Source organism: Capricornis sumatraensis, chromosome 9 (genome assembly GCF_032405125.1).
Source record: "Capricornis sumatraensis isolate serow.1 chromosome 9, serow.2, whole genome shotgun sequence".
NCBI lineage: Eukaryota > Metazoa > Chordata > Mammalia > Artiodactyla > Bovidae > Capricornis > Capricornis sumatraensis.
This window is the reverse complement of record NC_091077.1, coordinates 6,823,167-6,836,478: the sequence shown is the minus strand read 5'-3', so window position 1 is coordinate 6,836,478 and position 13,312 is coordinate 6,823,167. Positions and strand designations below refer to the sequence as shown.

Genomic DNA, 13,312 nt, shown 5'->3' with positions numbered 1-13,312 from the left:
GTTGGTGATGGACAGGGAGGCCTGGCATGCTGCAGTTCATGGGATCCCAGAGAGTCGGACACGACTAAGCGAACTGAACCTATTCTTCTCTTCTTGAAGTCCCTTAGGTCACACTGAAGGACTGTAGTCATGATGACTGTGACATCCTTAAGTTCTTTGTGTAGGAAATGGCACCACTTGACCTTGTCCGCATGGCTCAGAAATTCAGAATATCGGATAGCTGTGACATTTCTTGCCCTACAGCAGGAAATATTTCACAGATGTGCAAAAGATATGGATTTTATCCACCAGGTCACAAGTGAGCAGATGTTATTTGCCCCAAGAGTTCTTTTCCCATGTACTCATGTGCATACATTGGAGAAGGTGATGGCACCCCACTCCAGTACTCTTGCCTGGAAAATCCCATGGACGGAGGAGCCTGGTGGGCTGCAGTCCATGGGATCGCTAAGAGCTGGACATGACTGAGCAACTTCATTTTCCCTTTTCACTTTCATGCATTGGAGAAGGAAATGGCAACCCACTCCAGTGTTTTTGCCTGGAGAATCTCAGGGACAGGGGAGCCTGGTGGGCTGCCATCTATGGGGTCGCACAGAGTCAGACACGACTGAAGTGACTCAGCAGCAGCAGCATGTGCATACGTGGATGTGCGCGTGTGTGCGCGCGCACACACACACGTTTCCACCCTCTCTGAAATGGTGAGTTTAAATCTAGATCATCATTGAAACCCTCATTGTGTTGGTATTCATGGCAGTGGTGAAGGTTACCTTGGCAACATGTCCATTGCTTTTTTGATGTTTATTATACATGTGTACATGTTTAGTCGCTCAGTTGCGTCTGACTCTTTGCAATCTCATGGACTGTAGCCCACCAGGCTCTTCGGTCGATGGCATTCCCCAGGCAAGAATACAGGAGTTGGGAAGTCATTCCCTTCTTCAGAGGAAATTCCTGACCCAGGAATTGAATCCAGGTCACCTACATTGCAGGTATATTCTTTACTGTCTGAGCCAGCAGGAAAGCCCTGGTGGCTTTATTGTACTATAAATTCTCTGTTTTGAGTTTTGTAACTTTGTAGTATTTGTGATGGGCTTCCCTTGTGGCTCAGCTGAGAAAGAATCTGCCTGCAATGCAGGAGACCTGGGTTTGATCCCTGGGTTGGGAAGATCCCCTGGAGAAGGGAAAGGCTACCCATGTCGGTATTCTGGCCTAGAGTCACAAAGAGTCAGACACCACTGAGAGAGTTTCACTAGTCACTAGCATTTGAGATAACGTTATGTTTGTATTTTTGTTGTGTAGAGTAAAGTAATTGTGTTGAATAAACCTAGGATTAGAGTTGGGGGCAGGGTGGGGACATGAGCAGACAACAGTAAAAGGTCCTCTCCTGTATACTTGGCTCATGGTTTCCCAAGGGCCTCTATAGGACCAAGGCCTAACTCTAAACCTCTTCTTTCCTTTTCACTGTCCCTTTGTGGTTGCCAGCTACAACCATTCACCTCAGACTGGGACTTGAACCCATGTGCCAGGACTTGAACTCAGCCAAAATCCTGCTTGAGACTTAAACCCTAGGGGCTGGGACACAGACCCAGCCAAAACCCGTGGTGCCTGGTTTCAGGACCTAATGAAGCTCAGGTTCTTGATGTCTCATTGCAGAAAGAAGTCAGTAAGAGACAAAGTGATAAGTAAGAAGTGGATTTATCCAGAGAGAAACACTCCACAGACAGACTGTAGGTCATCTCAGAAGGCAAGAGTGAGAAACACAGTCCACAGACAAGGAGTGTGGGCTGTGGCAGACAGTGAGTGCAGCCTCAGATGCACTGTGGTCAGCTTTTATGGGTTGGGTAATTTCATGGACTAATACACAGGAGGAGTATTCCAACTATTTTGGGGAAGCGGGCAGAAATTTCTAGGAATTGGGCCGCTGCCCACGTTTTGATCTTTGCTTTGCCTTGGAATGTCATGGTGCCTGTTGCTGTGTCACTTAGCCTGGTGATGTGTTATAGCGAGCATATACTGAGGCTCAAGGTCTAGTAGAAGCTGTCTTGTCCACCATCTTGAACCCATTTGGTTCTAATCAGTTTATGTTGTATCCTTGGGCTATGTCTTTCTTTCAAAGACTGTGCTATGCCTCCTTCCCTCCTGTTTCAAAGGCATCAAAATCGTATTTAGAGAAAGGAAAACAGAAATGAGAAAAATAGAGAAATAGCAAAATTCTTTTACTCATTTGGAGTTGTCAGGGCTTCAGCTACCATGAGCTGTACTTTCCCACGGAAAAAGTTTATCTGCCTCTGTTTTGTGAATCATAACTTGACTCTTACCCCTCTTTAAGCCATTTTGAAGCTTTTCCACCAAAATGCAGTAAAATCTGGAGCCTGGAATACCAGAATGAGGTACTTGACTGCAATAGGAAGTGTTTGAAGGATCATTTTTCCCAAAAAGTTGAAATCACACTTCTCATACAGATATAAAAATGAGCATGGGTTAAAAACTACTGTTAACTCATTATTAATAAAGGGAACTTGTCAGGCGTTGAAACCATTTCAACCAAGTTCCAAACAAAAGGCGGAAGAGGAAGTGTAAAATGAATGTGCAAATAAAGGCAAAAAAAAGAAAAGAGGTGAGTGTCTCTTTACTTGGCAGAATTCATTTGCATGTTTATAAATAAGAATTACTTTTTGGTGTTCTCAGTTATAACCACGGGGTTGATCAAATATCTCCCATAGAATCAAAATCACAAAACTGAAGAGTGTCCTCTAACAAAGAGAAAAAAAAACAATTTTTTTTGGTAAAGAGTAAAACAGTTTCGTTTTTGTAGACCATACAATCTTTGTTGCAACTCCTCATTGTAGTTGAGAGTAGACAATAAACAAATGGGCATGGCTGTGTTCCAATATATCTTTATTTATGGATTCGAAAATCGTAATTTCATACAATTTTCACACGTCTCAGAACAGTACCTGGATTTTTTTCATCGACCAATCAAAAAAAGTTAAGAAAAGTCTTAGCTCTTGAACCTCACCAAAACAGGTGGCGACAGAATTCGGCCCAGACACCCTGCTCTGGTAAGTAATGCATAGATTTCCACTGAAACTCAGATTTTCCCCTAGAGGAACATAGGAGATAATATGGTGATATAATTATCACTGCAGCAACACAAAGTTGCTGTCAAATTTCTTAAAGCACGCCATGTGCCCAGAACAGTGCGTAGCGTCTTAAGTACTGTCATTATTGTGGAACTTAGGTCAGACGCCCAGCAGTAGTCAGGACCAAGGTCAACGTCCAGACAGGAATCCCGGCAGCCTGCGCGCGCAGCAGAACTGGAGCCCCGCCTCCACGTCCCCGAATCTCTGCGGGATTGGATTTCCGCCCTGGTGGCCCTCACTTTTCAGGAATTGAAGGAGAATCTGGAAATCTGGAGGGCAATTTACACGGGAGAATTCGGTAACTGCCGTAGATTGCCCATCTCAATGAGGGAGGCAGGACAACAGTCTGTGATTTTTCCAGCCTAAAGTCAGTGATTGGTCAGTGAAGTGCTGGGCGGTCAAATAAGAGTGTGACGACGGTTACCCATAGGCCAGAGCAGAAAGGGGCGGGAAAACAAGGGTGGAACGTCAGTAATTGGCGTGCGCGATGTGACGCGAAGCCTTGTGTGATTGGTCCGTAAGGCGTGGAAGGAGGTGTGAGGGTTCGAAGCAGTCGGCGATTGACTGGAGCGATTTGGGGCGGGCATACAAATCACGAAGGCAGCGTTCGATTGGGTACCACCGCGCGGGGCGGGTAACCGGGACTCGGCGGCGACTTGGGATTGGCCGGCATGGGCGGGGCGGCCCAGTGTGCCGGTTCCTGTGTCCGGCGGACGATGCCGTCCGGCGGCTGGCGCTGGCTGCGCGGCCTTTGGGCTGCCGGTCAGCCCCTGTTCCAAGGCCGTGCGTTGCTCGTCACCAATACCCTGGGATGCGGCGTTCTCATGGCGGCTGGGGATGGGGCGCGCCAGACCTGGGAGATTCGCGCCCGGCCCGGCCAGAAGTTCGACCCGCGGCGCTCAGGTAAGGGGACCAGTGCTGCTGGCTTTTCACCCCAGATCTTTGCCCCCAACTTCAGATCCGGAGACCTGTGAACCGGACCTGAGCTCCGTGACTATGACCCGTGACCTCAGTTCCTGGCAAGACCCTTGACCTCAGCGTGCACCCTAGACTCCTCCTCCCCGTTCTCCGCGTCCCTTCCCCCTCGAGTCTTCATCTCATCTCCAATACGTACGGTTTCTGTCCGCTGCCATCCTGACGGTCAGGTCCTCGCCCACCCCCTGATCTGCTACCCTCTCTCTTGCACTGACACTCACCATTGAGCACGATATGCTGCACCCGGGGTAGTCAAAGGCACAGCGTCTGGCTGCCAGCCAGCTTGGGTCGCACCCTGGTCCCACACTTTCCTATCAGCTGTGCCTCTGTTTCCTCCTTCTGAAAGCGGGGCGATGGTGGTACCCTTTGATAGGGTAGTGAGGGAATGAGGAAAGATGCAAAAGCACCTCTTGGAATGGTACCTGGCGGTGGGGCTAATAATGGAAGAATATTCGGTTCAGCCCTGGAGGGTGTCAGGCTTACCCAGGTCTTAGCCAGGGAGGGAGTGGATTAGGGGGGAAGGTTGCTGGCCTAACGTGAACCCCTTAACTCTTGCACTGTCCACAGTGAGCATGTTTGCAGTCGGCTGCAGCATGGGCCCCTTCCTGCACTATTGGTATCTCTGGCTGGACCGCCTGTTCCCTGCATCCGGCTTCCCTGGCCTCCCAAACGTCCTCAAGAAGGTCCTCATTGACCAACTGGTGGCCTCTCCTATGCTTGGCGTCTGGTACTTCTTGGGTAAGGAGTCCTGTGAACTTGGGCTTGGTCCCTCGTGGATCGAGGGGTCAGGGGGGGTGGGGGTAGAGCCAGTTTTGTGTCCAGAATGTGGAAATGTGTTATCGATGCTTCTCCTGTGTGGGTGGCCCAGGACTGGAGGCTGGGGTACAGTGGTGACGGGACAGACCCAGTGGCAAAGTCAGGTGTGAATGGCAGAGTCACAGACAGTGGTGCTACGCAAGGAAGGATGAAGACAGTGGCTGAGATGATGGTTGGGAGAACCTCTCCAAGGAGAAGACGCTGAGATGAGACATGAAGAAGGAGCCAGCGGGCCGGGAGGGAGGTGGGGGATGGGGGCGGAGGGGAGGACAACTGGTGCAAAGGCCCTGAGGCTGGAGGAAAGGGAGGTGAGACTGAGGTTGACAGGGCACGATCATCCTAACCCTTGGCTCTGGAGAGCTGTTCATTCCTTGCTGCCCAGGGTCAGTTTCATTTCATTATCTGTAGAGGTAAAGGAAGGGACAGGACTGGTAATAAAACTGCCTCAGCAAGGGTGCGTCACCACCCCACGGGGTACGAGTTTACACAGGACAGACCTCTCACTTCTCGTTTACCCATTTCAGCCACCCTGGTGTGCTCCACTTCCCACCGCAAGGCCTTTAAATATCCCAGTTCCTCTGGGTGGGACACTGTTCCGCTGCCTGGGGTGGTGATTAGTCGCTCAGTTGTGTCCGACTCTTGGCGACCCTGTGGACTGTAGCCTGCCAGGCTCCTCCCCATGGGATTTTTCAAGCAAGAATACTAGAGTGGGTTTCCATTTCCTCCTCCAGGGGATCTTCCTGACCCAGGGATCAAACCCGAGTCTCCTGTGTCTCCTACACTGCAGGTGGATTCTTCACCTGCTGAGCCATCGGGGAAGCTCTGTTCCTCAGGGGTCCTACCCTACCCGCTTTACCACCGTGCTCCATACTCCCCAGCCCCTGACACTCTCATTTCTTGGTTTCCTTCCTAGGCCTTGGCTGCCTGGAGGGCCAGACCCTGGACGAGAGCTGTCAGGAGCTGCGGGACAAGTTCTGGGAATTCTACAAGGTGGGCAGGCCCCGCCTATCCCTTCGCCTCCACCCACTTTCATCTTGCTTCTGACCCTCCTTTCAGGCCTCACCCAAGTCCCTCCTGGCTCCGCCCCTCACTACATTCCGCCCCTCCCCATAGGCTGACTGGTGCGTGTGGCCTGCTGCGCAGCTGGTGAATTTCCTCTTCGTGCCCCCCCAGTTCCGAGTCACCTACATCAACGGCCTGACGCTAGGGTGGGACACCTACCTCTCCTACCTGAAATACCGGGTGAGCGCAGTGGGCAGACCAAGCACCCAGAGGACTCCTGGGGGAGGGGGGCACATGTGTGAGCCCCAAATGGCAGTACAGCTACCCTTCAGGGTGAGGGCTGCCTCTGCCAGTGACAGCCTGCCTGCACCCCATGGTGGGTGGGCAGGTTGCTGATCACCAACGAGGTGAGGACCAAGCCCGCATCTGTCCAGCGAGGCTGACCCCAGTGCCAAGGGGTTGGAGGAGGGTTCAGTGGGGTGCCTAGTGGGGTGAACAGCACAGGTAACCAGATGCTCTTGTGCGGTCAGATCCCAGGCCCCCTGACACCCCCAGGCTGTGTGGCCCTGGGCACCATGCAGATTGAACCCCCAGATGCCAGACAGCAAGGCAAGACTGACTGAGCTGCCGTGGACCAGCCACCTGGGCAGGAAGGGCAACCGACTCCTAGGCCAAGTCCTAGCCACACCCTGACTCCTGGGCATCTGCTTGGGCTGCCCCTGCCAAGCCCACTGCCAGGCCTCAGTTTCTGCCTCTGGAACACAACCATGAAGATGGACAGTTGTACCTCAGCCTTCTGGGGCAGCTTCAAGTGACTCGTGATGGGCCATCCTCAGCTCTGGGGTCTCAGCCAGCCAGCTGGCACCAAGCCCTCAACACTACTGTAGGCTGGGCGCTGGGGCCAAGGTGGGGGATATCGCCCATCCCCTTGGAGCCAGGCCCCAGAATTTGGAGCCTCCAGTCTCATCCTCTAGTCACGGACTGTGGAAGTACCATTAAATTCTTGTAATTGAAAATCTTGTGGATGAATAGAGCCAGCATTATCAGGCCGGTGCTCATAGGGACATTGTGTCATCCATTCACTTTATTGGGTGTGTGTAGTGTTGTCATGACGTCTCCTGGGGGGCTGGGGGGCATGTTTGACACTCATGACGTCAGAACAGGTCTGGTTGGGAGTGGTATCCCAGGGTGGTGCATATCTACAGCAACCCCCCCACCCCGCTCCCAAAAAAACCTTGGGGGTGAGGAGCCAGGTGGGCCATTTCCTGGCTCTGACCCACCCAGCGGTCCACGTTGAGATGCCTGCAGCCACCTGGACCCACCATGCCACAGCCAAGAGGCTGGCTACCTCCCATCACCTGACCAACCTGCCTTGGGGTGTCATCTGGCCCCCTCTTCAAAACTGATAATTGTTGATGGGGGTGAATTTATAAAAAGGTGGGGTCTGGAGGGAAGAGTGAGCGGTGAGTTCACGGGGCCACGACACGCCACTGCAGAGCGAGAACAGGGCTGTATGTACAGGGTGGGGCGCGGAGGAAGGGGGTGCCTGAGCCCCCGGGGAACATCTCCAATAAATAAATAAATAGCTACGATAATAAATAGGGTGATGGGCTAAATTGGGGCAGGGGACTCACGCCCATGGCCAGTAGGGGCCCTGGTTCAGGCCCAGGGGGCGGGCAGGGGCGGGGCCAGGATAGCGCAGGGCGGGGCAGGGCAGCTCTCAGCAGGCGCAGTCCTGGTGCGGAGGCGCCTGCTGGTCCGTGAGCTGTGGGCCCTGCTTGGCGCCGGTGACTGCGGGATCGGCCGTGTCCAATGACTCAGACATCTTCTCGCAGATGACATCCACAAGGCGCTCAAAGGTCTGCTTGACATTAATGTTGTCCTTGGCGCTTGCCTCAAAGAACTCGAACCCTGTGGTCGGGGAAGGGAGGGGTGAGGACGCTGGACCCCCCCACGCCCAGACATACTTTGCTGAGGACAGGTAACACCTGGAGTTTCCCAGTGCCAAATGCATGTTAAAGGCACGGACAAGTCCCGTGGCGAAGCAACAGTGACTGAGTCAGCCTTTATTTCCTGGACTCCTTTCTTCACCCTAAAATTCTCCTCTTCTCATTGTCCCCAGAGCCGCTGCATGGAACACGGGGGTGCCCAAGCCCTTGGGGGACATCTCCAATAAATAAATAACTACGATAATAAGTAGGGTGATGGGCTAATTCCCTGCTCCCACCATCCGGCCCAGCCCTGGTCCTGGCAGCATCTGACACAGATCCAGGCCTTTCCTGCTCACACAAACTCCATGGTTTCCTACTGCCCTCTGAAGAGTCTGACTCCCCAGCTTGTAGTTCAGGTCCTGCATGATCAACCATACTTCCTCCAAGTGATCCCCATGTTCCAGTCATGTAAAACTATTTGCCAAAAAGATCTTTCCCACATCCAGTCACTTTCTTCTGTCTGAAAGATCACCGTTTTTCTTCAAATACCAGTTCCAATGCCCCACTTCCAGGAAGCCTTACCTATGCCAGGCAGAGCCTGGCTCCCTGCTGGTTCCGCCAGCCCAGATCCCTCCCTCTCACAAATCTGTAGCCCTCTTGGACCCAGCAACACCCAGCACTAGTCTGGGCAGTGACAGTATCAGAATGAATCATTAACTTCTTGCAGAGTGAACTCCTAAACATCCCTCAAGACCCACCTGAAATGGCCCCTGGATCAAAGGCCAGCTCGCAGGAGTATAAATTATTGGGATTCAAATCCAGGCTGCATCTTGGCTTAGCTGTGAGATCTTGGGTGTGTGTCTTCCCCTTTCAGGGCCTCAGTGTCCCTTTCCTAGCCTGTGATGTCCAGCATCACTGGGTACTCACCCAGGTGGTCTGCCAGTTGTCGACCACGTTCCGATGACACCACCCGCTCATCCTCCATGTCACACTTGTTCCCTACCAGCAGCACCTGGGCATTGTCCCATGAATAGGTCTTGATCTGGGTTGACCTGGAGGAGGTGGTGACAGAGGAAGGTTAGGGCTTGGAGAATCTGAGCACCAACCCCCTCCCCCATCTCCTTGTCACTCATCCTATTCAAGCCCCACCTCCCATTAATTCTCTATTTTTAATATTTATTTATTTGGTTATGCCAGGTCTTAGTTGCGGCACACAAGATCTTTGATCTTCCTTGCGGGATGTGGGATCTAGTTCCCTGACCAGGGATGGAACCTGGGCCCCCTACACTGGGAGTGCAGTCTTAGCCACTGGAAAGTGAAACTGTTAGTTGTTTAGTTATGTCTGACTCAGTGACCCCATGGACTGCAGCCTACCAGGCTACTCTGTCCATGGAATTCTCCAGGCAAAAATACTGGAGTAGGTAGCCATTCCCTTCTCCAGGGGATCTTCCTGACCAGGGTCACCTGCATTGCAGGTAGATTCTTTACCATCTGAGCCACCAGGGAAGCCCACTGAACCACCAGGGAAATCCTGTCCCATTAATTCTTGAGGAGGGCAAGGCCCAGTCTCTCCTCCTGCCTTTGTCCTGCCAGGAACACTCTTCTCTCTTCAGGGGCCTGCTCCCACAGACCCTGAACTTGAGAGTCCCTCTTTCAAGAAGTCTTTCCCACCCTTCCCAGATCCCCCACCCCCAGAGAAGAATTCTCCCTCTTGAACAAATTCAAACATTTTCTCAAAATTTATCATTACTCTCAGCAGAAAATGTACATGTTTATACCTTCAAAACTTGCAAACTATCTTTATATTTTCTGTCCCTCCCAGACTTTTTTCCCCCTTATATGTTTATAGTTTCATTTTCCTACCTAAAATCTTTCTTTCCCATTATTTTCAGCCGATGCCACATTGTTTTAATGATTATAGATTGATAGCATACCTGGGACCCCGATATTGTTATTTACATTTCTGCCAAGGGGCTGGGACGCTCTCGTCTCAGCCTGAACCCCAGGCTTTACACGAAGCCTGGCTCAGAAGAGGGCGGGTGGGGGCTCACGTACCAGTCCTGCACAGCGTTGAAGGACTCCTCGTTGGTGATGTCGTACATGAGGATGAAGCCCATGGCGCCCCGGTAGTAGGCTGTCGTGATGGTCCGGTACCGCTCTTGCCCCGCTGTGTCCTGGGAAGAAGAGGTGGGGTGTCAGAGAGGAGATATATGGAAGTTCCTCAGCATGGGAATGAATTCTGAGATGGTGGAGGCCAGCCCCCTTGAGGCTTAGAGGAGCAGGGGCTTGCCCAGAGGCACAGTGGGTCAGGAAGAGTGAGTCGGCTGCCTATCCCAGGGAATGTAGTACCAGTGATCCCAAGGTGCCCACAGCATCATTCCTTCATTCATTCGACACACAGGACCTGTGCCACACCCTGTGCTGGGCACTGAGGACACAGTCGTTAACAAAATGGGCCAAAATCACTGCCCTTTTGGAATTGACAGCTCTGTGCAGGAAACAGAGAATCAACCCATGACAAGAAAGAAAATGCATCCTCAGCTCACGGAAATGTATTGTCAGAAGGTAATGAGACAGGAGAAGGAAAAAAAAACCAGGCAAGGATGGGCAGTGTGGGTTGGGGGACAATTTAAAAACTTGAAGGATGAGGGAGGGAGTCATACAGGGGTCAGGAGAAGGAAAGTCTAGGCAAATGCCCTAAAGTGGAACTGGGTCTGTTACATTTGAGGGACAATGAAGAGGCTGAGGTGGAGATGGAGGGAGACAGATGAGATGAGGTATCCACAGGGGATGACCAGGCAGGGTCTCCTCAGCCAAGGGAAGGTTGCAGGTGTTACCAAGAGTGAGGTGGGGGCCATGGAAGGACTGAGAGCAGGCAACAACCAGCTCTGGCTTGGGATTTATCAGACCCCTTTAGGACCCAGAGGTGCTGAGGGAGGTGGCCAGAAGACCCTGGTGGAGGAGCCTGCTCTTGGCCCAGGGAATGAGGCTGGGGGGTCAGGATCCCTCTGAAACCTCATCCAGACACTCGTGGAGGAACTTGAACATGGGGAAACTGAGGCACTCAGCAAGCGATGCATCTGATGATGTCAGGGGTAGGACAGGACCCAGCATTTACCCCTTCCCACCCCTGGAGAGCACTGATGGGAGAAACGGGACACTCTCTTCTGTGCCTCTAGCCCCTGGTACACAGTAAGCACCTCATAAATGCCCAGTATGTAATGAGTGAATCTAGACAGGAAAGAAATAGGCAGAGCTGGGGCTGCTGTTCCTGGGGCGGGAGAGTGATGGAGCCAGAAGGCCCCCAGCTGGACCCACCCAGATCTGCAGCTTGATCCTCTTATCGTTTCGGTAGATGGTCTTGACCTTGAAGTCGATGCCTACAGTGCTGACAAAGGCAGGCGTGAAGGAGTCGTCTGCATAGCGGAAGAGGAAAGATGTCTTGCCCACGCTGCTGTTTCCGATGATGAGGATTTTGAACATGTAGTCGAAGTTCTGGTCCGAAGATTCCTTCTGCCCATAGCGAGCGTCTGTGGCGGATGCCATCTGGGGGTGTGGGGCGTAGGCGAAGGTGAGGGATCCCCTCCATCCCCAAACGCCCAGGCTCAGGCTAGAGAGCTCCCAGGGAGAGACAGATTACTCTTATCCCATCAGGAGCCCCAGTGCTAACGGCGCGCCCCACCGCAGAGGGCGGGCCGTGACCTTGAAAGGCCTGAGGTTCCAGGGGAGGACCTCAGAGCAAAGGGGATGGAGACACCTTGCAGCCCCCTCCAGCAGGCCTGCACCCCAGACCCGGTTGTAACCTAAGCCCTACAGCTGCGCCAGAAGAGGTGACTAACTGCGGCCGGCCCCGCCCCCCATCAATCATTCATTTTCCTCAGAACTGAGCCTCGCGGGCGCACGTGCACACGCGTGTACGGTACCGCGGGGACGCGTGTCTGCCGTCCTTCTCCCAGACTCCCAGGCTGGGAGAGCTCGAGCTGTGACAGCTATATCACGTGATAGGCACGGGGAGTGCACACGCTCACGTGCACACAGCAGGGCACACACTGGGACAAGCTCGATGCACGAGAAAGAGCCAGACACCTGTCTGCACGTCAACATGTATATACAATGTGCAAACCCACCGTGCGCAATGCGTCCTCCACCCATGCAGCCCAGTACACGTCACCTACACGGGCACACATCTCTGTGCACACAGGCACACTGTTGTGCACGCACACGAGCAGTCCACGCGTCTGCCTCCACATGCCTGTAACACTCACAGTCTTGGGTCGGGATCCCCAAGGTATGCGCGAGCATACCCTGATAAACAAGCAAGGGTACACACAGACCCTCTTGCACAGGCGGGCGCGCACACGAGTGTGCACTCCACGCGCACGCGCACGCAGAGCCTCCCGCGCGCACAGCTTCCCGCAAGGCACTCGCCTCATCTCCCCTCCCCCTCCACCGCAGAGCCGGGGATGAAGGGATGGGGGTGGGGGTGAGGACAGGGCAGGTAGAGGGAGCCGAGGCCCTCCCCCTCCCCAGACTCACGACCGCCGCATCCTTCTGCCTCATTTAAGGCCGGCCAACTTCGTCCCCTATCCCAAGCAGACCACCAGTCAAATGAAGGTTATATAGGCGCTCGGCACGGAAGGGCACCTGGGGGCCTGGGAGCTCACCTTGTTCTGCACTGATGCTGTGGCGACCCTAGCGGCGGCGACTTTTTTGGCAGTGGCGGTGACTGGGCCCCCGGTGTGCTGATGTGGGGCTGCGCTGCAGCGGAGGCGGCGGCAGCGGCTGAGGCCCCTGCAGTCCTCGGTGACGTCCTGCAAAGGGCGGGGCGGGGCCTCACATGCAGATACGGCCGTGATGCCATTCTAGGGCGGAGCCACTGATGGAGATACGGTCTACTGTCGCAGGCAGAGCCGGGAGGGGCGGGGCTCTTGCACAGATTGACGCGAGAACGGGGCGGGGCCCAGAGAGCGCATCCAGTAGCTAGCAGAAGCGGTGCAGGAGGGGAGGAATCTCTCGCTGGCTCCGCCTCTCTACAGTATAAGGGAAGCGGGGCTTCGCAGCGCCTTCTCACTGGCTTAAGTGCTCGAGCGACAGGCTAAGTAACCAGTCAAAGATTGCCACGCCCCTCCTCCTGTCCAATGGTGGTTTCCGGGCGATTGAAGGGCCCAGAGGTTGAGGCCTCAACTGAGCCTGAGTCTTCTGGGGGCGTTCCCCTTCCCCGCCCCCACGCACCCCAGGTCTTAGACTCGAGAGGTACCCGTTCAGTCCAAGGTGCTGTGACCGCTCATTAAACTCCCCCTATTCCCAATTTCAGAAAAGAGGAAGCGAGGTTCAAGAAAATGCTCTATATCTCTTATTTACAGGGTTCAAAGTAAGTATAAAAGAAGAAATAGCTGAAATAGGGATCAAGATAGACCCTGTCTCATTGCTGATATGTACCCTGGTGGCTCA

General features: G+C 53.5%; 2 protein-coding genes across 2 annotated transcripts; one reads left to right on the top strand and one right to left on the bottom strand.

Moving 5' to 3' along the window:
- The first annotated feature begins 3,848 nt into the window (after window positions 1-3,848).
- MPV17L2 (MPV17 mitochondrial inner membrane protein like 2) lies at window positions 3,849-6,908 on the top strand. Its single transcript, XM_068980921.1, has 5 exons — window positions 3,849-4,040; window positions 4,680-4,850; window positions 5,842-5,918; window positions 6,042-6,170; window positions 6,461-6,908. Exons 1-5 carry the CDS (start codon window positions 3,854-3,856, stop codon window positions 6,551-6,553), a joined length of 657 nt encoding a protein of 218 aa, XP_068837022.1. The 5' UTR covers window positions 3,849-3,853; the 3' UTR covers window positions 6,554-6,908.
- A 389-nt stretch (window positions 6,909-7,297) lies between these two features.
- On the bottom strand, window positions 7,298-11,407 carry RAB3A (RAB3A, member RAS oncogene family). Its single transcript, XM_068980721.1, has 4 exons — window positions 11,180-11,407; window positions 9,917-10,035; window positions 8,789-8,913; window positions 7,298-7,841 (listed from the first exon to the last, which is right to left on the bottom strand). Exons 1-4 carry the CDS (start codon window positions 11,405-11,407, stop codon window positions 7,651-7,653), a joined length of 663 nt encoding a protein of 220 aa, XP_068836822.1. The 3' UTR covers window positions 7,298-7,650.
- Between the last annotated feature and the right edge of the window lie 1,905 nt (window positions 11,408-13,312).